This window comes from Lotus japonicus, chromosome 3 (assembly GCF_012489685.1).
Source record: "Lotus japonicus ecotype B-129 chromosome 3, LjGifu_v1.2".
In the NCBI taxonomy this organism is placed as follows: Eukaryota; Viridiplantae; Streptophyta; class Magnoliopsida; order Fabales; family Fabaceae; genus Lotus; species Lotus japonicus.
The window spans coordinates 69,997,149-70,022,982 of NC_080043.1; the positions used below are offsets into that span (position 1 = coordinate 69,997,149).

General features: G+C 38.7%; 2 protein-coding genes across 2 annotated transcripts; one reads left to right on the top strand and one right to left on the bottom strand.

The window, feature by feature from the left end:
- Positions 1-7,081: 7,081 nt before the first annotated feature.
- LOC130745545 (uncharacterized protein At4g26450) lies at positions 7,082-14,420 on the top strand. The gene is made up of 4 exons (XM_057597852.1): positions 7,082-9,345; positions 9,561-9,750; positions 9,960-10,008; positions 13,958-14,420. The coding sequence occupies exons 1-4, from the start codon at positions 7,406-7,408 to the stop codon at positions 14,011-14,013; spliced, it is 2,235 nt and encodes a 744-aa protein (XP_057453835.1). The 5' UTR covers positions 7,082-7,405; the 3' UTR covers positions 14,014-14,420.
- Positions 14,421-17,037: 2,617 nt separating this feature from the next.
- Positions 17,038-21,185, bottom strand: LOC130745546 (uncharacterized). The gene is made up of 2 exons (XM_057597853.1): positions 20,973-21,185; positions 17,038-20,894 (listed from the first exon to the last, which is right to left on the bottom strand). Exon 2 carries the CDS (start codon positions 20,467-20,469, stop codon positions 17,557-17,559), a length of 2,913 nt encoding a protein of 970 aa, XP_057453836.1. The 5' UTR covers positions 20,470-20,894; positions 20,973-21,185; the 3' UTR covers positions 17,038-17,556.
- Between the last annotated feature and the right edge of the window lie 4,649 nt (positions 21,186-25,834).

Genomic DNA, 25,834 nt, shown 5'->3' on the forward strand with positions numbered 1-25,834 from the left:
AGGCCAGGCATTTCATCGTAATCCCAAGCGAAACAGTCTTTGAATTCCTTGAGTAATTTCACCATCCTGTCTTTTAGCTCCGGGTCAATGAGAGCACTAATATACGTTGGCCTCTTTTCTAAGCCATCACCCAGGTCTACTTCTTCTAAAGGGTCTTGCGCTTCCATTCTCTTGGAAAATTCGACCACTGGCTTCTCGAAGCCTAATGGGCCGTCATCATAGATGTAATCTAGCCTCAGATTGCAAAGGTCCTCGAATCCGCATTCCTCAGCACTCCGCTCGTTTATTTCTATGCACGTGTCATCCTTATTTATTGTTGCCTCCTCCTGAGGTGTCAATTCGACAGGCAGGATTGAGACATTAGCTTCGTCTATAGCCATTTCTTTGGCTATCCTCTCGGCCTCCAAGGCCGTTCTTATTTTGTTTTCGGCTGCGTAAGCCGAAATTCGAGCCATGCTCGAATTAATCATCTTTATCATTGGCTTGCCACCCATCAGTGGCATCTTTCTCTTCATCACTGTGCCATCCACTTATGGCATCAGGTTTACATGCTTCATTGAGGTTTAGGCCCCGGATGGGATCCAACGTTACTGAGTACTCTGAGTAGGGGTTGAAGTACTGGCTAGCCACTGTGTCTAAAGGAGCAATTGTGGCTAAACTCTTCTCGAAATTCTTCTTACCAACGTAGCTTGTTTCTGCTAAATAGTAGCTTTGATCTGCTTGTACATTTTCGACAACTCCATCAGCTTTCCAAATGGATATACGTTGGTGTAAGGTCGAAGGCACTGCCCCCACGCCATGAATCCATTCTCTTCCCAGCAGCAAATTGTAATTGGCCTTTGAAGGGACCACAATGAACAATGTGGAACGGGCTACTGTTCCTACGGTTATGTTCAACATGATTGCCCCTAGGGAAGAACCTGTCTTTCCTTCATAATCGGAAAGCACCATGTCATGTGAGATTAGATCCGCTTCAGTTTTTCCTAACTTCTTGAGCATAAATCCGGGCACGAGGTTAATTGCAGCTCCCCCGTCGACAAGGACTTTGTTAACACCCTTCTCCTCGACTCTGGCCCAAACAAATAGCGGTTTCAAATGGCTCTTCATTTGCTCGGTTGGCCTTTGGAAGATAGCTCTTTCATCTTCGACGGATCCTCTCTGCATCACATAATAACACAAAGGATTGTCATCTGGTTCGTCGTCGACATAGTAGTCTTCCTCGCTTTCAGTGACCTCTGAGATTCTATCGAATTCTGCAGGTAGGATGGACACGATGCAGATGATGTTGAGCTCTTCTCCCTCACTGTCGTCGAAATCTTCGAGCATGTCTTCATCCTCATCCTCGACGACATCCTTCCCTTTTTCCTTAGCTGGATTTGGTGGTATGGTTGTTCCCTGTTTGATGGCGTGATCCAGTTGGTTGATCATCGACGCCACACTAGGTTCATTGCGAGAGTTGTCTTCTGGCTTTATGTCCCATAGTGAACGGAACTTGCCACCTCTTTCCCTCTCAGCTTTCCTTTTCCTCAAAAAACGCCTGAACTGAGTCCTGGTCATCTGTTCGGGAGCATAGTAGTTCTCAGAGCCATAGGAGTAGCTTCGTGACACACGGGAATTGTTGATGTAAGAGGATCCCTGGCCTAAGTCGATTTTCTGCCACTTAGGGTATGGTTTTGGCCTTGGAGGCGTTGGCCTGAACCATTGGTTTCTTGGCAATCCAGCATTGGGGAGGTAAGTTTTGTCTTTACTGCTTGTTTTCTGGCCTTTATGGCCATCGAGTTCCTGGTCTCTTTCGACCCACTCCTCGTGAGGGTACTTCAGTCTCCTGGATACAGGAGCCTTCCTCTGATAATGCCTTTTCATTTCTGAATCTTGATAGGCCTTGGCTGCGGATTTGTCGAAAACAGCGCTGCATCGAGGGCACAGCATACCTTCTTTCTCGCCATCTTTGCTGCGGGATAGAAACTCGACAAGGGTTTCTCCAGCCTTGGGGTAAACCTCTTCCAAGTTCACTTCTTTCACGACGTCTGGTTCTTCGACAGCCGTGTTTTCCTCCTTTGCCTCCTCGAGTGTCAGGCCCAGATTCAGCTTCTCGGAAATGTCAACCATGCCAATGTAGAAAGGTTCCACGTAGTTGGCTTCAGCTACCTGCAGTGGGTCGGAGTCAATCTTCATTTGACTTTTGGCTTTTTCGTCATACTTGAGCCTTCCTGAGTCCAATGCCCCCTGCACGAGGTCCCTGAAACGAACACATTGTGAGGTCCAATGACCAAAAAAGTTATGATATTTGCAATACTTCTTCCCTTTCCTTTGTTCAGGAGAAGGAAGTTTTTGGTCTTTGGGGACCACAAGCAAACCATCAGACACAAGTATATCATAGATTGCATCACATTTGGCCACATCAAAAGTATAAGTTTTTACAGCAGGAATCGTGTTCTTGGGATTTTCCTCCCCAAGTTTGTTTTCACGTGGTTTCAATGCTTTACACACATAAGGATCCCCTGGCTGAAGTTCAGCCAGATTGACGTCATTCAAATCGACGTCCGCAGGGACTTCTCGATAGACACATGGACTCTGACCTACTGAATCCGCATCTATATACGCTACCTTCTCCTTCTTTGGCCACTTAGTAGTCTTGGCCCTTTCCTCTGACTTTTCGGCCTTTAGCAATTCGATGTGCCTCACTCTATCTGCGAGCAAAGACATATCTCGAATATACTGAGTGTCGATCTTCTTTCTAATAGAATACTCTAGACCACCAGCGGCTAAGACAACTAGCTCGTGTTCAGGAACATGGGTGAAGCATCGAGATTTAAGCATCCTAAACCTGTTTAGGTAATCATCAATAGACTCTGCTGGCTTTCTTTTAACACTATCCAGGTCCTTCAAACTTACTTTGCACTCTCCCCTAAAGAACTGTTCATGGAAAATTCTTTCCAACTGGGCCCATGTATGGACTGACCTAGGAGCGAGGGTGGTGAACCAGGTAAATGCATTTTTGGTTAGAGAACTCAGGAAGTACTTCATTTTCAAATTCTCATTGATGGCTAAGTCTCCTGCTTCGATTTGGTACCTGGCTATGTGTTCTACCGTGGACTCTCCTGAATCCCCTGAGAACTTAGTGAATTTGGGGACCTTCCAGCCTCGAGGAAGTTCTGATTCGAGAACCGCCTCTGTAAAGGCTGACACAAAATGGGGTCTATTCGCGAAACCCACGTTGAAACCATGTTGGTTCAACAATTGCTCCACCACAGCAGCAACATTTTGTTGCCCCCCAGCGTTCTGGTGTCGAATTCTTTCTAGCACACCATCAGCGTGTTCTTCCCTGTTTACCATATACACATTTTGCAATGGTGGCTGCACTGCCTCGTACAAAGGGTTTGCCCTCATCTCTTGGTGTTGCGGCGCCTGATAGCGCACCGGGGCAGGGACATGGTTAGGCAACGGGACTTGGTTAATCCCTGGTGCCGGTTGGATTTCGACTGGTGCCCCCAGGGCTGTCGCCAAACGATCCATCTGTCGTGCCAAATGCTGATTATTGGCATTATTATTTTGGAGCACAGGGTTGATTAGCTCACCTATCTGTCGAGATAGCATGTTAACCATTTCATGGTTACTATCATCTACTTGCTGCCTAATGGCTTGAAGTGAACCATTATTCATACCTGTAGATAAATAAATTTGTGAACTAGATCCAGGAATAGGGGGACTAACGCGACTTCCCAGGTTTAACATTGTTCCATTTGCCCCAAAATGGGGTATGCTGAATGGGGGAACATTTTCAGGGAACGTCGAATACGTGCCTTGTATGCCTTGCATCATAGATGTAGGCATACCATAAGGCATGTCCCTCGTAATCGTTGGAACAATTTGTGCCTGTACTGATGTAGATACAGGCATTTCTGCAACTGCAGAAATTGCCACGTTCTGGGTTGGCATACTGGTGCCATGCCCCATTCCAGTAGACACTTCTTCATTATTATTACCACTACTTCCCCCGGGACTACTCTGATTACCCACGTTAGATCCTTGAGGGGAGGTTCTTCCTCGATTGCTTGCCATACTCAAACTCTTACCACTTCTCAGATGCATATAAATCACAATCAAGGCAAGTAGCAAATACCAAATAGCATGCAGCAAACAAAACACACATACCTTGGGGTTTTATGCACCACCTTTGGGTTTTGAGGGTAGCCATTCTTTTCAGTTTGGTTCGACCTCTGGTGCGGCGGAAGCGTCTGATTTTGAATGATGTTTGACTATCCTACTGTTTACACGGATTTTTGGTAAACAAATATCCTCTTAGTTCGACTAAAGGAAGTTTAGATTTCAAGGTCCTTTTGAGAAAACGTTTTGCCAAAGTGTAGTGTGTGGACGGATGTGTTTTCGACGACAATAAACAACTTCAAACGAAACTGGATTTTATTGAATATGAGTCGATTACAAAATAGTTAAGCAAACCAAAATAACATGAAAGCAAATTTCGACAAAACAAGTTACACATAAGAACTGGGAATTAACAAACTGAAATGCAAGGAAATTAAAGCGTTGGTTCTGCAACATACTCCTCCATCATCACGTTCTGCTCTCGAAGTCTCATTGATGCGGACGTTTAGAGCTTTTAGTGAGTTTTCAGAGTTTTCTAGTTGGGAACCCCTTCTTCTGCTGCTGCTTCCTCTATTTATATTGTTCTTTCTGCCCATGTTCTTGGCGGTTTTCCTTGGATGCACGATGGCTTCGTGGGTTTTGAATTTTGGCGTCATACCCCACGTTTAGCCGATGGTCTTCGCGCACGTGACTCTATTGCCACGTGGGTGGTTCTGAGTCGTGGGCAACCGTTGCTATTCGTGGCATCGTGGGTGTACGCACGTGCTTGTAATCGCTTGTTATTCGGTAACTGCCTCTTCCATTAAGGTGATCGAGATTTCTTCATCTTCTGAGTGTGTCGAGTTATGGCTTTTACTAACTTGTCCTTAAGGGACATCGTGTGCTGAGTTGCCGGCTTCGCCCAACCCCTTCTGTCGAGAAACCATTTTTTGTACCATGGTGTCGATAATTGTAATGCTTGTAATTTTGGCTTAACACCTACCCTCTCCAAATGAGGCAACTATCATGGAGAAGAGTCATGGTGTGCTAGAGGGTGTTTTGGGTTGTAATGAGATTTCTACTAAGCTCTATAGATGTCTTAAAAAGCTTGATTTCAAAGTCTACTAGCTTGATTTCACCATTAGGATCGTAATACAAAGCATCTATCACATTGGCGCACAATTTAATTATTGAGAAATAGCTAAAGTGATATGCAAATTTCCGTGTGCATAACTAAAAGCATTTGTATGTAGATGAAGAAAGATGAGAAAAATTTTTTTATAAAAAAAATAAAAAATAATAGTTTTATGCAAATTAATATTAAAAGCATAAAGTCAAAAAAAAAAATTAAAAGCATTTGTATGCAGGAAAATGAAAAAAATTAGTGCCAAAACGTAGTTTTCATGAGAAAATTGTAGTTTAATGGAATTATGCAAAACAAAACAGATTATGCAAACAAAAATGAAAAAATAGTTTTATGCAAGCAAATGCAAAAAAGTAGTTTTTAGCAAAATAAATGCAAAAAATAAGTTTTAGACATATAAATGATTCAATGCATCCGTTGATAATTAACTGAACCATTGACAGTTCAGTCGTCAAACCACCTTTACTTCTATAAAGAATAAACAAAATAAGTTTAAGTTGATTCTTGTGTGTTTGGATATACGTTACAGAAGAGATCATACATGTTTGAATTTTCGTTCAGCTCAAAGTAAATTCACATTGAACTTGGTGTATTAAAATTGTGTTTCTGTAATCCACGTTAAACTCAACTTGTTGAAAAATGAAACAAGTGATTTTGGATATACTGAAAACGAAAAATCAATAAATGACTAAATATTGAAATAGATATAAATCAAGGTCAAAAGCTTAATAAATTAGAGAAAAATGATGATGTACTGATGATGTAAATATTTTTTACACCGTCAACCAATCAGATTTCAAGGATGTCCCACGTCAATTAATAAAATTAAATAAAAAGAGAGATTTTCTCACATTCTTGAAATCTGATTGGTTGACGGTGTACCGTCAGTGCACATAAATTATACTCTTAAATAAGCCAATCTTTTATGCACATCAGTGAAAAAATATAGATTGATGCAAACAAAAGTAAAACTGTTGTTCTTTCAAACAAATGAAAGAAAAGAGTTTTATAAAAACAAAAGCAAAAAATAATAATTTTATGCAAATTAATGTAAAAAGCATTTGTATGCACGAAAATAATAAATTAGTGCCAAAACGTAGTTTTTATTAAAAAACTGTAGTTTTATGAAAAAAAAAAAACAGTTTATGTAAGCAAAAAATGAAAAAATAATTTTATGCAAGCAAATATAAAAAAGTAGTTTTGAGCAAAATGAATGCATTAAATAAGTTTTAGGCATATAAATGACTCAATACATCCGCCAATAATTGACGGTTCGGTCGTCAAAACCACCTTTACTTCCGAGAAGAATAAACAAAACTAGTTCAAGTTGATTCTTGTGTGTTTGGATATACGTTGCAGATGAGATCATGCGTGTTTGAATTTCCATTAAACTCAAAGTGAATTCAAGTTGAACTCAATGTGCCAATTTTTTTTTTGTTACAAGAGGAAAATTAAAAGAGAAACAAAACTAACTGAATGCATCTAAGTACAGTGAAGCATAAATAAAGGAGGGGTCTCTTCCAAACTTGAACTGGAGCCCCAAGACGACAAGCTTCCCGCGCTAAGCTATCTGCCGTGTTATGCAATCCACATTAAACTCTACTGACAAATTACAGTTTCTCTATTGATTCTTGAAACGATAAAATCACATTTACATATAGACCAACGTCAAATCAAACATATACTAACAACACCACTTTGTGTCGTTCCAATGAAAAAAACCTAAAGGAAGTAAATGGAATGATTGGGTAAATGTCATTTTTCATCAAGCCAAAAACACACTAGGCAGAAGCAATAGTATTATGGCATTGTAGGCCTAACCCAAACCAACCCAAAGGAAATAAAGAAAGGAAAAGGGAAAATCATGAGCATAGAATCTGGGTAGTGGAGGAAAGAAGAAAAGAAAAAAAAAATGAAACACAACATTTACATGTGTAGTGGATTCAACTCAGCAAAATTTGATTGGTCCTAACCCCTCTGCAATTGAATTGGGAAATTGTAATAACAACAACAACAACAACAAACTCTGTTGTCCACAACCACCACCACCTTCACTCAAATCAAGCCCTCAACACTTTTCCTTGAAGATCTGGTTCCTTCTTCAGTTAGCTGTGTAATTGATGTGTTGTTGTTCATCACTCTGTGTGTTTGATTCTTCGCTTTGATTCGATCACGATGCACCCTCGGCAACGCAGTCCAAGGGGCTTTTATGGCTCCGAGTACCGCCACCGTGGTGGCGGCGGCGTTGGTTTTGGCAGAGGTTATCCCAGCCGCAGAGCAGCAGCTGCCCCCGCCGGCGGCGGCGGGGATGTTTTTATGGAAGCTGGCAGGCTGGCAGCTGAGTATTTGGTTTCTCAGGGGCTGCTGCCGCCGAATGTGCTGTCTCAGAAATGGCATAATAACAATGGAGGTGGTAGTTTTAAGAAGCACGGTGGTGGTGTTGGTGGCGGTGGGGAAGTTGCGGTGGAGGGTGGGCGGACCTCGGCCCTTGCCCGGTTGGGGAGTGCGGTTTCCGGGCCGGATGGGGGGAGGAGGAAATTGGGGTTTGAGGATTTTGGGCAGAAGGGTAGTAGGAGGAGGGGGGGAAGTTTTAGGAGTAGCAATGGGGTGGATTGGGGTCGAGATTACAGAAGGAATGCATCATGGTCTGATAGGTATAGAGGTGCCCATGATACCAAGGATGATGATGATGATCGTCGTAGCGGTAGTTGTGATGCTGGTGGTGGTGGTGGTAGTGGTAGACAGCCAGATGAGGAGCAGCACCAGCCCAAGGACCAACAAGTTGGTGGTGCTAGTGGTAGTAGCGGTGGTGATGATCATGAGAATGTCTTGCAAAAATCGAATTCGAATGAGTTTGAGCCAAGAAGTGAGGATGGCGATGATTTGGAAGCTGCTGAGACTGATAAGGATCAAGTGTCAGGGGAGTTGTTGGAGGTAAAGCAAGGTTCTTCTGGTGCAGAAAAAGATACTGATGATATGGTTGTGGAATTTGCCAAGAGTTCCAATGGCTTGGAGAATGTGAGTGCTAGTGTTAGCAAGGTTAAGGATGGAACTGGTGATGATGATAACGAGAAGCTGAATATCTTGAAGAATTTGTCTGCTCAGTCGAGTGATCAGGAGAATGATAGCTCTAGCAGGGATTTCACTGATTTGCTTTCGTTGTGCAAATCTTTTAAGGCGCCTACAAGGACAAGGTCTTCGCGGACACGCAAGAATTTGAAGGCTGATCAACATGGGAACAATGAAGACAATAATACTCGTGATATTGAGGATCTTCAAGAACCTGAAGTCCTGGCCGAGAATGAGACTGTTAAAAGCTCCTCCTCCTCAGGTGATTTGATATCTGAACAAACTTATGATTTAGTACATCTTGACTCAGATATTGTGGAGGTAGAGCCTGTCCATGCTGCTGAGAGTACAGAAGAATTTGATGTAGCAAGTAAAGATGAGGAGGTGCCATCTATTGGATCCCACCCTGGTCAAGATAGAGATTATATGGATGATAAAAACCAAGAGCCTACTGCGACACTACCAGAGTATGGTAGCTGCAGTTCCATGTCTGAGGAAAGGGGTGAGAAACGTGTTGCAGAAGATGATGTGAGGGAGGAAACCAAAAGACTGAGAGAGTGGCTGCCCTCTCCTGTCCCAAAGACTGAGGAGTACTTTATGCACAACAACCCAATTGAAGTGAAAGATAGTCCTGGCGAAGATGAAATTTTACATGCAGACGAAGTGCCTGTGACTTCTGATCATGCGAGCCTAATAAGTAGTTCTCAGTTCACAGAAGGTGGAGATAGACCATTTTTTCAATGTCCAGAGGAGAAGCCATCATTGCCCAGTTCATTTAGAACTTGTGATCTGAATCTCATGGAGGCATCTGAAGTCCATGATAATCATGTTGATCATCCAGTTCTTATTTACCCCGCTTCTGTTTCTGAAACCAAGAAAGCTGTACCAGTTGATATAGATCTGTCCATGAGTCGAGCTAGTCTATCAGGCAAATTCAACACTCATTCAACAAGCGGCAAAGAGATTGAAGTAATTGATCTAGAAAATGATGAGGTCGAAAATGATTCCACTCCAAAAGAAAAGTCAATCGACAACATGGACACGAAGTATGTTTGTCCTTCGCCCCAAATTTTTCTATTCTTCATGTCAGCCTTATTAAATGTTTTATCCTTTTTCTCCATTGTAGTGTTTATTAGGACCTAATTGTTCTATTTATCGTCCTTTCTTCCCGTTACTTGGTGAATGTTGAAGCATATAGTTTTGAAGATACTTCCTTTACCTTGCAAATCTCTGACTAATATATTGTTATTCAAATACACAGGACAGAGACTATGTTTCCAGCCCTTGATGGTTTTTCTAACCATGTTCAAAATACTGCTGATATACATGATGTTCAGGATGGATATGGGCTAATGATATCAGAGTTGCTTGAGTCAGATTTTGCAAACTGTTCTTCTGTACCTGACGACATCAATTCTGTGCATAATGAAATGAACCTTCATAATGGAACGGTACCAATGCAAGCTTCAACTTGATTTTGATTTTTGAATGCATGTTTCTTTTGAAATATAACCTTTGCAGATGTGACGGTTACTGCATGTCGTTCTCATATTCAATGAAATGGCCAGTAAACTTATTCAGCTGCATTTTTTTTGTCCTGACAACATAATTACTAATCGCTATAATTGATGATTTTCTTATACTTTCTCTTTTGTTTCAGGGGACCCTTGCTGAAGATGATTCCATATATATGTCACTTGGAGAATTAAGTACGTGTGATTTTTATTAATGTTTTTTTTATCTTGTTTATTAAACGTACCTTGAATCCATGGTCGTTGATATTTTTATGTGCAGTCATGTGTGAATGATATTTGATAGAATGGGTGTGTGAGAGAAAACCTCAGAAAATGAGGTGAATCAAAATGTTCCACTAGTATGAAGTAGACATATATTTCCAGATTGTGAAGCTTGCTGTGCGAGCTGTTCATAAATCTAACTACCTGAACTGACTGAGCTTAACTGTCTAACAACCTAACTGACCTAGTTGACTGTAATAACAGAGTACAGTAGCCTGTCATAGAGTACAATAGTTCAAATAGTCATTCCTTCTGCAAACTCAGGGTGGCTGAAAACATCTTTTCACCCTGAGTTTGTCTCTTGAGCTGTAAAATCTCAACTCGGTAAGGGGCTTGGTCAGAACATCTACAATCTAACCAGGGAAGGAATGAGTGACCAGCAGGAGCTTGTTTAGAACCTTCTCTCAAACATAAGAGATGCCAAGCTCTGTATGTTTAGTTATTGCATGTAACCCTAGATTATGGCACAAGGCAATGGTACTCTGATTGTCAACAAGGAATTGAGTTCTGTAAGAAGACTGAACCTAAATAATTTCTGCTACAGTGAGTGCTAAGCTGTGATATTCAGCTTCCGCACTAGAACGGGCTACCAAAGTCTGCTTTTTGGACTACCAGGAAATGAGATTTAGGCAAAGAAAAATGCATGAGCCAGAGATGTTTGCCCGGTGCAGTAAGTTTCTGACAAACTTGGATTGAGAGAGAGAAACAAAGAGCCATTAGTGAAGCATCTAACCTCAATACCAATAATATAATCTAGCTTCCCAAGCTGCTTGAGTGCAAAGGTAGCATTCAATTTCTATATGATATTCTGAACTCCTGTAGAAGAGTTGCCTGTGATGATGATATCATCTGCATAGATGAGAGCATAAAGATGGTAGGAACCTCAAATAGGAATAGGGAAGGAACAGATGGGCTGGAATAAAATCCAAAACTGATGAGTGTCTTGGTCAACCTGTAATACTAGGCCTGAGGGGCCTATTTTAAGCCATAAATAGCTTTGTGCAGTTTCAGACAAGAAGACTCTTATCAGCGGAGTCACACCCTAGTGGCTGAGTCATGTACTCTTCCTCCTCTCGGAAGCCATTAAGAAATGCATTATGTATATCAATCTGCTGAAGAACCCAGCAATAAGTGAGAGCAATAGTCAAGATCACCCTAATAGTAACAGGCTTCACCACAGGTGAGAGTTTCTTAGTAGTCACAAACAGGTTTTGATGAAAATCTTTTGCCACAAAGCTGGTTTCGTACTCGTTAAAAATTCCATTAGGGTCCCCCTTCAACTGGAACATCCACTTACAGCCAGTGGCTAACCTGTTAAGGGGCAAAGAAACAAGAGACTGAGTCTGATCGTTAACTAAAGCATCATATTCAACTTACACGGCTTGTTTCCCTTGAGGAAAACAATGTTGGTATTCTTTGATGACATTCACATACTGTTCTACATTTCCTCTTGATAGAAATTTTAAATCTTTGGGCCAACGGATAGAGCCACCTATGGGAGATAGTCCGAGATCAAGGATTTGGAAGGTGTTTGCTAGGAGGAAGGGGGTAATTAAGGAAAATTCATTGAGTCCCTAATGCTGGAGTGGTTAGAGGAGAGAAAACGAGTGGGGGGATTTTAGTTATATGGGGACATGGGGGAAAGTGGGTACTTAGTCGATAGTTTTTCATTAGTACGAGCTGTATGCTTGGGCTCTCAATTCCTGAAGTTGAGAGAGTGCTTGCTTTTACTGTTTTCATCAATTTCCTTTGCATATGCAGACAATTCCACCTCTAAAGTGGGAATCTCATTATCAGTTGATATATATTGTTCTTTGTTTGACTTTTGTGTTATACTTTCTATCAGCAATGGTATTTGCCCCTATCAGCATGCAACAAAAAAATCAGTCACGTTTTTCTTTAGTAGAGGTGTTTTATATAATCCGGTTGCACTTTGGAGACAAGTAGAATACAGGTGGTCTAGCCTATTATGCCACAAGGTGAGTGAAGGGGAAGTGATTGCAGGTACATGTGTTTCAGAAGTGGTATTATTTACAGATAATGGATTTGAACTCGAAGTAGGTGAGCTGGAGGTAGTACATTGAAGACTTGAGGCAGACAAGAGACTTGGAAATGCATAAAGTCCATCACCACCCAGGAAACCTTCAAGAAAAACTTTATGATTGGCCTGTGATTTAACAAAATCATTGGGATGATGGAATTCAAAGAATAAACAGTTATCTTTGTTTATGTTGCTGACACTAACAAGGTTTTCAATAATAGAAGGTACAAGCGCAGATTACTTAGACAAAGCTAGAACATTAGATTGTAGGGTGGAGTGAAAAGGAATAACCAACTGAAATAATTGGCAAACCTTTGTCCATTCCCAAGATAGACATGATCTTGGCCTCTTAGTGGAACTTGTTCCATCACATGTTGAGGGTTAGAGGTGACATGATGGTTGCCCCAGAGTCAGCGTAGCTCTCGTGTTCCAGAAGCAGTATCTTTAGAATAAGCAATTGGTTGTACTGTTGGAAGCTGAGATAGCATAGGTTGTATAGTAGGAAGCTGAGGGAACTGAGGATTAGGAGGCATAGAAGGCTGTTTCGGCCAGGAATTGTACTGAAACTGCTGGGAGAAATTATGATTGAATCTGTGATAACAAACAAAGGCTTCATGAGTCATGACTGTACTTGCAACACCCTTGACATGGACTGAGCCTCGGCCTCTACCATGTGACGTAACAGATCTACCACCTCTGCCAGAAGAGCCTTCACCATGGTTACCAACATCGTAGGGCTGAAAATCTTTCTGCTGAAAGTTACTCTGACTCTGATAAGGACATTCTTGGCCAGATGATGCTGACTGAGTAGCATGAACTGAGCTTGTAGTTGTAACGAAGATGAAGGTGCTGGGGCATTGACAGCTGCAGGTACACCTTGGGTGAGTTTGAGAGAAGAATTTTCAGTAAGAGAAGTTCTATGAGGATTTTCAGTGAGAGAAGCTCTATGATTTTCAATTGAGCATCCAATTCAACTAGATCCAATTCACCACTAGATTTTGATGTATCCTGCCATTACCAGTTACCTCTATGGAAGATTTTTTGTTTTTTCCTCTTCATCTGTGCCTTTTAATGTTCATCTTGTTGCTGATTCATCAGTTGCCTCTGGTAGTTTCTGATCAGAGTAATCATGTAGGAATAGTGGCTATGTAGGTAAAAATCATGTCACAGGTTTGACCACACTCATCACTGCTGCTGCTTTTGTGTGAATAATGTTTCCAAATTGTGTTAATAATCGGGTTGCTTCCCCTTTGAACTGGTTTGTAATGATGTCTGCATTCCTGATTGAGTTGTATGTTTTGTATTCCAGTATCTTTTGATATTCATCAATACTCATCAATGATTATGCTCATTGCTTGCACCTGATTGTTATATGAAAAAATGCTTATGTTTAAATATTTTAATACTTTTGTACCTTTCAATATAGCGATATATCTTGTATGCTTCAATAAGGTCCCTGAATGATTTTCTGCTTCGTTCACAACTTATATGGCTTCATAGGCCTTTCTTCACCAATCTTCATGCAATCACCCCTCAGCAAAATGGCCTTGTGTGCTTTACTCGATCTAAATTGGCCTTGTACAGGACAAACTTTGGGCCTTGTCTCTCAAGTGCATCTTCTTGGGCTACTCTCAAGTCTCAACTATAAAGAACAAAGATATTTTTCTCCTGACAGAAACTGTTGCATTACCTTAGCAAATCTTTCCTTCTTTGAAAGTTCCTAATTATTTTCATCTTTCCCTGCTGGCTATTCCCTCATTAATATAACACTGCAGATTCTTTAACCATCCTGTGAACTTGAACTAATTGCTTTTTGTGCAGGCTTTTTGCGGCCATGGGAGCAACCACCGCCACAGGATTATCAGAAACACTTCTGATATATTGTCACTCAAATCCTCTTAGGAGACATTATGTCGTGATATGCTTGGTATATAGGTTTCTTGCGGCCACGGGAGCAACCACCATAACAGGATTATCAGAAACACTTACGCTGATCTATTGTCACTCAAATCCTCTCAGGAGACATTGTTTAGTGGTATGCTTGGTACAGTCAACACAGTGTTCTGTTGAAGTTACTAGTTCTACACGAAAGTGAAAATGCTGCTTTGGAATATTTTTATTTTTTACAAATTGTATCCTGTTTAGGATTATAGAAGCTGAATTCTATTCTGTAATCTCTTTCTAATGTCTTTGTATCACTATCTGGCATTTAGATTACGTTAAGACTTGAGACTTGATAGTATTGAAGGGTATATTGTGTCAAATTGTATTCTGTTTACACTTCTGATAATTGTTAGGAATCACTGGCTGCAAGAGGCAGTATAAAAATAAAATTGAGAGGGAACTATGGAAGGGAAGTTATGTAAGTGTATGTTAACATACTAATTGAATGCAACATGAAGGACTTTTATCTGAATTTATATGAAGAGTTATGTTCAATTTTTTCGGTATAAACCACAACTATCTAATGAGACATGTTTGAGCCGAGTAGGAACTCTATAGGAGACAAAGTGCTTCCTATTAATATTAAGTATTTAATGTAGCTGCATTCACACGAACTCGAATTTGCGACAACTATTTAAGTTAGAACAATTTCATGTTAGTTGATTTACGCATTTGATAGTCATTCGCTTTTTATATTAAACTGTATTATTCTCTTTGCACTGATATGGCCTAAATCCGTTTCCTTGTTCTTTTGAGGCTTTCATGCTTTTCATCCTTTTTTTATGGCAAAGATGTGGCATCTGTTTTTACTTACATGTTGTCCAAATTACTCATTTTTAGTTGAAGCATTGTGACAAAATAAAAGGCTTGAAGAGTGAAACATAACTAACGATAAACAGTCGATGTTCAAGAAATACAGACTTAAAGGGGTTTGTGCTAAACCTCATGTACAATAACCCATACGACTTATTTACTCGTGTTCAAACAACGCCTTGTGGTTTTCAATTTTTCATAGTGTGAATTTTGTAGTTGCATTCACATGAACTCAAATTTACGATAACTATTTAAGTTAGAACAATTTCATGTTAGTTGATTTACGCATTTGATAGTCATTCACTTTTTATATTAAACTGTATTATTCTCTTTGCACTGATATGGCCTAAATCCGTTTCCTTGTTCTTTTGAGGCTTTCATGCGTTCCATTCTTTTTTTATGGCAAAGATGTGACATCTGTTTTCACTTACATGTTGTCCAAATTACTTACTTTTAGTTGAAGCATTGTGACAAAATAAAAGGCTTGAAGAGTGAAACATAACTAATCATAAACTGTCTATGTTCAAGAAATACAGGCTTAAAGGGGTTTGTGCTAAACCTCATGTACAATAACCCATACGACTTATTTACTCGTGTTCAAACAACGCCTTGTGGTTTTCAATTTTTCATAGTGTGAATTTTGTAGTTGCATTCACACGAACTCAAATTTGCGATAACTATTTAAGTTAGAACAATTTCATGTTAGTTGATTTACGCATTTGATAGTCATTCACTTTTTATATTAAACTGTATTATTCTCTTTGCACAGATATGGCCTAAATCCGTTTCCTTGTTCTTTTGAGGCTTTCATGCGTTCCATCCTTTTTTTATGGCAAAGATATGGCATCTGTTTTCACTTACATGTTGTCCAAATTACTCACTTTTAGTTGAAGCATTGTGACAAAATAAAAGGCTTGAAGAGTGAAACATAACTAACGATAAACAGTCGATGTTCAAGAAATACAGGCTTAAAGGGGTTTGTGCTAAACCTCATGTACAATAACCCATACGACTTATTTACTCGTGTTCAAACAACGCCTTGTGGTTTTCAATTTTTCATAGTGTGAATTTTGTAGTTGCATTCACACGAACTCAAATTTGCGATAACTATTTAAGTTAGAACAATTTCATGTTAGTTGATTTACGCATTTGATAGTCATTCACTTTTTATATTAAACTGTATTATTCTCTTTACACTGATATGGCCTAAATCCGTGTCCTTGTTCTTTTGAGGCTTTCATGCGTTCCATCCTATTTTTATGGCAAAGATGTGACATATGTTTTCACTTACATGTTGTCCAAATTACTCACTTTTAGTTGAAGCATTGTGACAAAATAAAAGGCTTGAAGAGTGAAACATAACTAACCATAAACTGTCTATGTTCAAGAAATACAGGCTTAAAGAGGTTTGTGCTAAACCTCATGTACAATAACCCAGACGACTTATTTACTCGTGTTCTAACAACGCCTTGTGGTTTTCAATTTTTCATAGTGTGAATTTTGTAGTTGCATTCACACGAACTCAAATTTGCGATAACTATTTAAGTTAGAACAATTTCATGTTAGTTGATTTACGCATTTGATAGTCATTCACTTTTTATATTAAACTATATTATTCTCTTTGCACTGATATGGCCTACATCTGTTTCCTTGTTCTTTTGAGGCTTTCATGTGTTCCATCCTATTTTTATGGCAAAGATGTGACATATGTTTTCACTTACATGTTGTCCAAATTACTCACTTTTAGTTGAAGCATTGTGACAAAATAAAAGGCTTGAAGAGTGAAACATAACTAACCATAAACTGTCTATGTTCAAGAAATACAGGCTTAAAGGGGTTTGTGCTAAACCTCATGTATAATAACCCATACGGCTTATTTACTCGTGTTCAAACAACGCCTTGTGGTTTTCAATTTTTCATAGTGTGAATTTTCAAGGATTCGCTTGTTCCACAAGGGACTTAGGTGTTAGTCTTGAGGGATGGGGAGAGCCCAATAAAAGAAAGATTAATATGTGTTTTATTATATGGCCAAGATAATTAGGAAATGTAATTACATCATAGAATTTCCTAGTTCGCTGAGCAGCTCACAGTTCACACGTTGTAGATTTGTCCATCCACGTGAAGTTAGTACTGGATATCTGGTATTCCAGAAAACCTCAGCTTCATTGCATTTCGTAAAAAGGAAAGGAAACACCATTGGTAAATTTTGGTACTAAGGTAAGGGAAATTCAAATTTCGTTCCGTCAGGTTACTTTAGAAGATAAAGTAAATCATCGAACCATGAGAAGTTAACAGTTGAGAATACAATCATACACTTGCATACCAAACTGTGAAGTTTTTAAAATCTCAACTATTAATTTCTCAATCAAATGTTTTGATAATTTACTTTTACCCTTTAGAGTGATTCCCTGAATTTACAAGAGCTAAACCCCGGAAATTCAATTCAAGAGCACCAACATATTTAAGCTAACTTCTAAAATTTTCCGTTGGCACTATCAGTTTCACCAACATTACAGCAATGACCTCTAACACTACATTATTGCACAGTAATGCTTTTTGTTCATGAGGGGCAGACAATAAACATCAGCACATTACTACAGTAACATTTGTATAAACTTTAACTGTAATAATGGAGAAGACACTTGGTGAAGCAAAGCAAACATTCATATTTTACTCCTCATTCTCACCAACCTTGCCAATGTCTCTTGAGCAGCCAGAGTCTGTGGATGGTTATGGCCAAGCATCACAGTCCTGATACTGATACATGTTCTGCACAACTCCTTTCCACTATCTAGATGCCCCCCTCTAGCTAGCAGCTTTGCTCTAGTCTCCAGCAATGTTGCCTTCAATAAAGTCACATCCTGCCACACATATTCATCCACTTTTTGGCTTTTCTGCAACCTCCTTTTCCAACACACTGAGTCATGGGAGGACCAATCTTGGATTTGGGACACAAAGGACTTCTCCACTTCCTCAAGTGTATTGGTGCACACTTTTAAGAGCTCCAAAGATGAGTTGCATCTTGAGAATGTGGTGAAGGCTTGAACTGCAAGTGGGAGTGCTGTTCTTTTGATGTACAAAGCCATGTCAGTTGCTTTTAGCTCCACAAGTGGTGGCTCAGATTTGAACCCAAACACAAGGAATGCTGAGGCCCATAAATGATCTGAGATTCCATGGTTGCTTAGTTTTCTCACTCCTTGAATTGCAGCTTTTGCATATTGCAATCCACCTTTTCTCTTAGCAAATGCTTGTGTTATGGGGTGGAACTTGAGCCAGCAACATCCATCATGTTGGCTAACCCTTTGAGCTAGTCCCATTTTCACAAGAAGTGTTGCTGAATCTTCTTCATTTTTCCATGTCCTTGATGTTAGGCTAAAACAATTAGTCCACTTTTGAAGACTGTTTTCAACCACAGGCATGCTCTTTACTGCATTGACTAATAAACTTGCTGAAACAGGAGCAGGTGAGAACCACCCACCAACAAGAAGCATTCTCAAGGCCAGAATGTTGTTCCCTTTTGCTTTTGTTTTCTCCAAAGTTGTCAAACAGAAAAGGAGGGTTTTCATGAGGAAAGGGTTGCTCTTGCACAATTGCTCTTCTGCAATGCTCATGTAACAAGTGCTTGAGTCTTCATTGAGTGGAACTTGATTTATGGCTTCAAAGAGAAAAGAAGGGCTAATTGCAAGTTCAGACAACAATGAACCAATCACCCACAAACCAAAGCTCAACCTACCAAGTTTCTCATTGAACTTTTCAAGGAAATCAACCTCATCTGCTGGATACTCTTTTCTTTTTCTTCCTCTAATCAGAATCATTGCATCAGATAGTGACAATGGTGGAAGATTAATAGTATCGTAGCTCATTACTTTGGACAACCTTGTAGTGATAATCACATGAGCCCCTCCTGTATGTCTTGGTATCAAATCATATAGGCCCTTCCCTTCCCACCATTCCTCTTCACTCTCAAGATTATCAATTATCAGCAAGTAGGGTGTGTCACCAAAAAGTTCCCTCTTAATTCTCTTGAATGCTTCAAATTCTTGCTCCTCAAAGCTTCTTACTCTACCTCTTTCCATCTCAGAGTCAGCACCAACATCCAAACCCAAGTTGAGAGACAAGTTTAGAATGTTCTGCCTGAGATACCTTGCTTCACCACCAACCCACAACACCATCTTGTACCTCTGGTAGTACCTGTGAGCAAATTCTAGAGCCAGCTCAGACTTCCCAATCCCAGAAACCCCATTAATGCAAACAACACTGCTCAAGCTCTTGTAGCTTCCACTCTTTGACTTCTTATTTTTCAACCTCTTATTTCCAATGACTGGTTCAACCCAAGCCTCTAAAGGTGGTTCTTTGTTCCTCCCAATTTCCAAACTGATGTACCTCCCACCTTTGCTTATCACTGGTTCACTTTCCTCATCTGCAAGTCCTTCAGATTGTCCACTTCCACAGGCTTCACCTTTGAGGACTGTCCTACAATGATCTTGGACTTGTCCAAAAAAAAGACCTTCAATCTCCATAATCTCCTTCTCTCTTCCAACAAAGTAACTATTCCTTGGAAAAGGTAATGAACTCTCAAACCCTTGCATACTATCCTTCTGCTGCTCACTAGTCTTCCTACCAAGTCTTGCTTTTAAGATTCCAGAAACTTTTGATATGCAGCTTCTCCAATTACCATCATTAGCCTCTAGATTGAACTCATTGCACTTCATGAGCCCATCAAATGCCTCTTTACATTCCTTGTCAACTGAGTTGTTAAAAAGTGCCATGATCTCAGCAGGTCCTGTGTCAAACAAGATGGGGATCAAGTTCTTCTTTTGAGCAAAGAATCTCACCTCCTCCATGCTTAGATGGTTGAGGAAACTGGAGCTTGTGACAACCACCAGCCCAAATGAAACAGAGCAAATGACACTGTCAGCAATCTCATGGCTTTGGCTATCTGAGTATTTTGCTCTGTCAGCAAGCAAGCAATCAATTCCTTGAAGCTCAAGCTCAGACTTAAGCCACTTGCAGAAGCGAATCAAGTTTGGATTTTGGCCATGGAAACCAATGTAGACATCACAGCTTCTGAGTTTGGCATTGGTAGCAGGGGAAACAGGGCCTTTTGCAAAGGAAACTCTAGGGACTGGAAATGAAAATGAGATTCTTGGAGGAGCTGCTTCTGGAAATGGAACACATGTCATGTACTTGAAGTTTGTATCAGCAGTGTCATCAGAAAACTCATATGGATCAGAAGGGGGTGTGTAGGAGCTACTAGGAACATCTTCTGGAGTTGAAGGATGAGTGGTGGTGGTGGTGGTGGTTGTTGCTACTATTGTTGGTGGTTGTGGTGGTGGGGTGTTTGTGATTGTGGCCCTTGGAGAAATATATGGGGACTGCAGTGCTGAAACAAATGCTGATGAAGGCGGAGAGACAAGTGGAGATTCATAAGGTGATGATTCTATGGAGCTCTTTAGGTTTGGTGAAGGTAAATTTGAGTTGCCTGAACTCTCTTCACCTTGTTTGGTCTTGATTGTAAGTGTGCTAGAGATTGCAGCATTGATGCCTTGGTTTTCCTCCTCTCTTTCACTGTCCATGAAAGCAACTCTTCAAAGATAGCTCAGTCAAGAAGTGAAGTGTTTTAGGCCTTTTGGCTTGACCAGATCTCACAATGTTTCTTAATTTCAGCAATGGCTTTCTCTATGTTTATGTGGGTCCTTTGGCAGGACTTCAAGAGAACCATTATTTGCTGCAAGGAAACAGAAGAGCTGAATACTGTGTGTCTGTGTTGTTCTGACCATGACCCTACAATGAATGCAATACTAGGCAATAATAGTGAAGCACAGACTCATTGCTTGGCTTTTAGTATCTGAAGGTGTGTACTGTGTTTTCACCAATAGCACTTGCAGAAATAATGTTGATGTTAATGAAGCCTCTGCTATGTGACTGAATGTGAAAGTTGGAGATGAGTTTCAGCTTCAAGTTTTTGCCCTTTTTTGTCAAGCTTCTAGTGCTGTGGAAACTGGAAAGGAAACAACAAATAATATCAGCGAAGAAAATGAAAGAGAACACATTTGTAAGTGAGTGTTAGAAGTCTCACATCACTAGGGTAACATTTTTCTACCATTTTAGGGTGAAAGGGGAAAGAAAAATGTCGTTTTCTCTATGCTTCAGCTTCAACTCCAGGGTGCTCATTGAAAGGGATGGAGAAAACCACATGGTCCTTCTCTATGTGCAGTCCAGGGTACCCTTTCTCTGTCTTCCACATTGCTGTGCAGGGAATCTAACGTGGGTAGTGGAGGTTGATTCTCCAAGGTTTGAATTGAACATTTGATATTGATATTTCTGCTAGTAACAGATGGATATATAATATTGAATAAATGTTTAAAAAAGCAGTGCAGGATTTGAATATTAAAATAGTTCAACACAATGGGGCAATTTTTATTTTGTCTTATGCGCTTGGCTTTGTTTTGACTCAGCTGATTTTTTTTTTCTCATTTGTATTCTCACGGTAATCACATGACTAATCATCTCGAGACTCCAAAATTACATTAAATAAAGTTGTATTAACAAACTTACATTTAAAGTTGTCAATACCAAAGATTTGGTCAGAATTTTACCCCACCTGAAAAAAGAGTTTGGTCATATCATAATGGAGAGGTTAAGATTTTGATCATAATGGAGTGATTGATAACTTAGTAGTAACTGGGTTACTTTGTATCTATGAAACACGGACACCATACGATATTAGTATCGCGACACGGCTAAAATCTAAAAAATAAGATACATGGACACCGCATATATATATTCCCTTAGTATTTTTTTATAAAGCTCTTGGTTTAGTAAATTGCTTTTGATGTTTTCTTTATAAATAAAATGTTAATTGTCTATGAAAAAGAGTTAATATATCTACTGGTTTTCACTCATTTATTGACTATTATCATTGAAAATGTCTTTCATTCTGGTTCTTAAGTGATAAATTAACAATTTCTTTCATGCTTCACTCTTAAAAATTATATGTTTTTTAAAAATACAAGTGTCATATAAGTGTCCAGTGAAGAAGAGGTGTTGGCTCAAGTGTTCGAGCCACAAAAAAATATTTGTTTAATCTAAAACCGCAAGCAAGTGTCTGACACATGTCATATCAGTGTCGGTGTCCGACACCAAGACACCCTATATGTGAGAGGTGTTCGTGCTGCATAGCTTTGTATCATTTTACTTTATTGCCTATGTTAAAATGTTAATTATTCACCAATGATTCACCCACACCAATTGCACCCACACCTCAAGAGAAATAGGAACAAAAGTGAAAGAAATGTGAGATTTATAAATGATAAGTTTTTAAATGAGAGGATCATTATTATTATTTTTTCCATAATCCCTTTACCCACACCTAAATTTTTTCTATATTTTATCATGTCATATTTGTAATTCTTCGTCATTTCTTTGTTTTGAAAGAAATGACGAAGAATTATTATGTCCGTACTCTAAATAATTAGTTGGGGGGTAGAGCATCTATCTGTGTGATTATCTGACACAGTTTTAACCATTTGTTCCGGGAATTGGAACAAAGACCAGTCCATCCGATGCACACAGTAATAGATAAATATAAAATTATATACTAGGAGATTCGTTCATATCCAAAAAAGAAATTGAAATTATATCCAATTTGAACTTAAAAGCATAGTGTGTAAAATTAGTGTATTTATTATGCTTGGTTTAATATACCGAAATGTTAACAATTTCTCGACTCCAAATGTTAAAAGTCGTGTTTATGGCAAAATTCTGCTGGAAAAATTAATTTCACAAGAATGTAAATATCTTAACTCGAACATAATTATTTCTCATAAAAAATGACTCAAACAATGAAAATCGACGGTATAATATTTCTCAAGGTCAAAGAGATTCAGATACAATATGAAAGAAAGTTTTTTTTATGATGAAGAAGATTTTTCTAAGGTCAAGAGTGGAACTTATATCAATCATTTATCACTTTTTATGATGAAGAAAGTCCAACATAAAAAACTGCTACTCGATTCATCAGTTTTTCACTACTGGCAATTGATTTCTTCAATAATTTACTGATGGCTGCAGCCTGCATTCATCGGTAGTTTATCAATGATTCGCGAAAAGACCATCAACAAGTTTACAATTTTTATGTTTTAATAATAATAAAATATATGATTGAACTAAAAGTCTATACATCATCATCATCATCGTCATACTCATCTCCAGAAACATGATCGAGGGAACTAGAACCATCAACAAAAACATCTCGTGAAGAAGATCAACTACAACCGGTGGAGTATGACGAAGAGAAGCAGCAACAGTTGGAGTAGGGTGAAGATAATCAACAGCTGAAGTAAGCTAAAGAGAAGCAACACCTAGAGTAGGCAGAAGATCGAGCAACAAAAACTCTCTCAATATCAACATTCTTACGATTCGCGGCATGCAAAATATTAAGCGTCTCTTTCAATGCTATGAAGCGTGAAGTCATTAATTTCTTGCAACAACTCATCTTGTTGAGCCTTAATAGCTTTAATCTATGGCCACGTCTGGGACTTCTCCTCCACCATATGCTTTTTAAGTGCATCATTCTTTCTCTGTAGCCTCTTCCAAAGTATATTGAAACTCTGGGGTAACCTGCGAACCTAAAGCCTAAGACAAATGTGAGGCTTGTGACTCCAGTATAAAGCAGTGGGCATGGTCACCAGGTATGTAATGTGCAATCATTGTCACCGAGTAGGCGCCATATATTCAAAACCTCTACTTTCAACCACTCGTGTCAATCTATATTTGGGTAGAGATGGAGGAGTTTACCTCTAGTGACCCCAATCCTTTAAAGATTGAGAGTTTTGCTCATGAACAATCTCCTAGTCTTAAAAAATAAAAAAACAACATATATATATATATATATTACATGTTACTTCTGGTGAGCCCTAATCCTTTACACTTCGTTTGATAGATAAGAGAGAGATAGAGAAGAGAGTAGAGAAAAGAGAAGTTGAGTATAGAGAAATATGTGAAAATCCAGTAAATTTATAGGTTGTTTGGTATGATAGAGATAAAGGAGAGAAAAGAAATAATGAGGTGAAAGAGAGTGAAAAAATTATTGTCTTATTAAAAAATCATTTATAAATACAAAGAAAATAAAATTTGCTAAAAGAATGAAGATAGTGGCGGTTCTAAGAATATAAAAAAAGGAAAAGAGTAAGGTCAGAATGCAGGTACTGATGATTAACTGCCACTAACTGCATAGAATAGAGAAAAAAAGGGGACAACCATCATTTCTTCGCAAAATGTGAATAAGTTAAAAAAGGTGAAATATTCTACCCTCTATCTCTCTTGTCTACATTGCATCCCTACCAAACAAAGGTACATCATCCATCTTTCTTCTTGGTGGAAGGGGTAGCTCACTTGGTTGAATTAAGGGTAGAAATATGTGTTAGAAATGGAGGTTCAGGGTTCGAACCCTGAGGATGAGCATTTGTAATTACTAACAACTAACCACTAATATTTTCCTATAAAAAAATCCACTTTTCTCCTATCTCTCTCCTTCCTTTCTATCTTCTCTATCTCATATCAACCAAACACAAGATTGTGATACTAATAAGTTTTCATTTTTTTTTATAGACAAATGTTAGTTGTTAGTAATGTTAGTAAATTAGTCTTCCCTTCACCCTTCATCCCACCCAACCCTTATGTCCTAACTCTTTACCACTTGAGCTATCCTTGGGGTACAATAAGTTTTCATTTGATTCATTACTATTTTTTTTTTAGAATCAATCCTTTAAATTTAGGAATTAAGGTCTGCTAAGGAAACCAGGAAAAAATCAAGAATCAATGAAGACATAATGTCTCAACAACTTGATCGACATTATAGCTCATATATTAGTTTTAACACCCCCTTATTAGTCTCACACCCCCCTTATTAGTCTCACACCCTCTTTTATTTTCTAAATTCCCTCAATACTCTTTCTTATAAAGAGATAATCAAAGTGTGAAATAGTATCTTCACACTCACTAATTGTGAAACATTTTCACACTCACTAATTGTGAAACATTTTCACACTCACTAAGTGTGAAACGCTTAAAACGAAAGGAAGAAGATGAAGAGAGAATGAACATACTCGATTCACACAGTTGTGTTTCACACTCAAGGGTGTGAAACACAATTCAGTTTCGCACTCAAGATCAGGAGTGTGAATGGACCAACTGTTGAGAATTTTATTTTCAATTTTAAATTTTTCGTTTCTTTAGAATTAGATTTCACACTCAAGTGTGTGAAACATTTTCAAATTTCACATTCAAGAGTGTGAGTTATTGAACTGCTAATAATCTTATTTTTAAAAATATTTTTTTTTGGTTTTTTTATATTTTCATTTCACACTCAAGAGTGTGAAGGAACCAACTGTTAAGAATTTTATTTTTAATTTTAAATATTTCGTTTTTTATAATTAAATTTCACACTCAAGTATGTGAAACATTTTCAAATTTCACACTCAATAGTGTGAGTTATTGAACGGTTAATAATTTTATTTTTAAAAATAATTTTTGGTTTTTTTATATTTTCATTTCACACTCAAGCATGTGAAATATTTTCAAATTTTACCCTCAAGAGTGTGAAGGAACCAACTGTTAAGAATTTTATTTTTAATTTTAAATATTTCATTTTTTATAATTAAATTTCACATTCAAGAGTGCGAAAAAATGCAAGCTCACATCCTAATGTCAAACTTTCCCTTGTATGGTTTGAATTTACCACCTTGCTCACACGCTAATGTCAAACTTTCCTTCCCGTTCAAGGTTCCATAATCAGACCTTATCATAACAATAACAAGGCCATTGTCCTTCCCCACCAACCAAGCCCAATCAAAGACTTTCATGCCGATTTTGGAATTTCTACAAACAATTATTATTTAATAAAGTCAATCAATTGTATATATCATATTAAGCACATGA

Coding starts and splice junctions, on each gene's coding strand:
- LOC130745545 (XM_057597852.1), top strand. CDS start 7,406: ATGCACCCTCGGCAACGCAGTCCAAGGGGCTTTTATGGCTCCGAGTAC. Junction 9,751..9,959: donor TGAACCTTCATAATGGAACG/GTACCAATGCAA, acceptor CTTTTGTTTCAG/GGGACCCTTGCTGAAGATGA. Junction 10,009..13,957: donor TATGTCACTTGGAGAATTAA/GTACGTGTGATT, acceptor CTTTTTGTGCAG/GCTTTTTGCGGCCATGGGAG.
- LOC130745546 (XM_057597853.1), bottom strand. CDS start 20,469: ATGGACAGTGAAAGAGAGGAGGAAAACCAAGGCATCAATGCTGCAATC.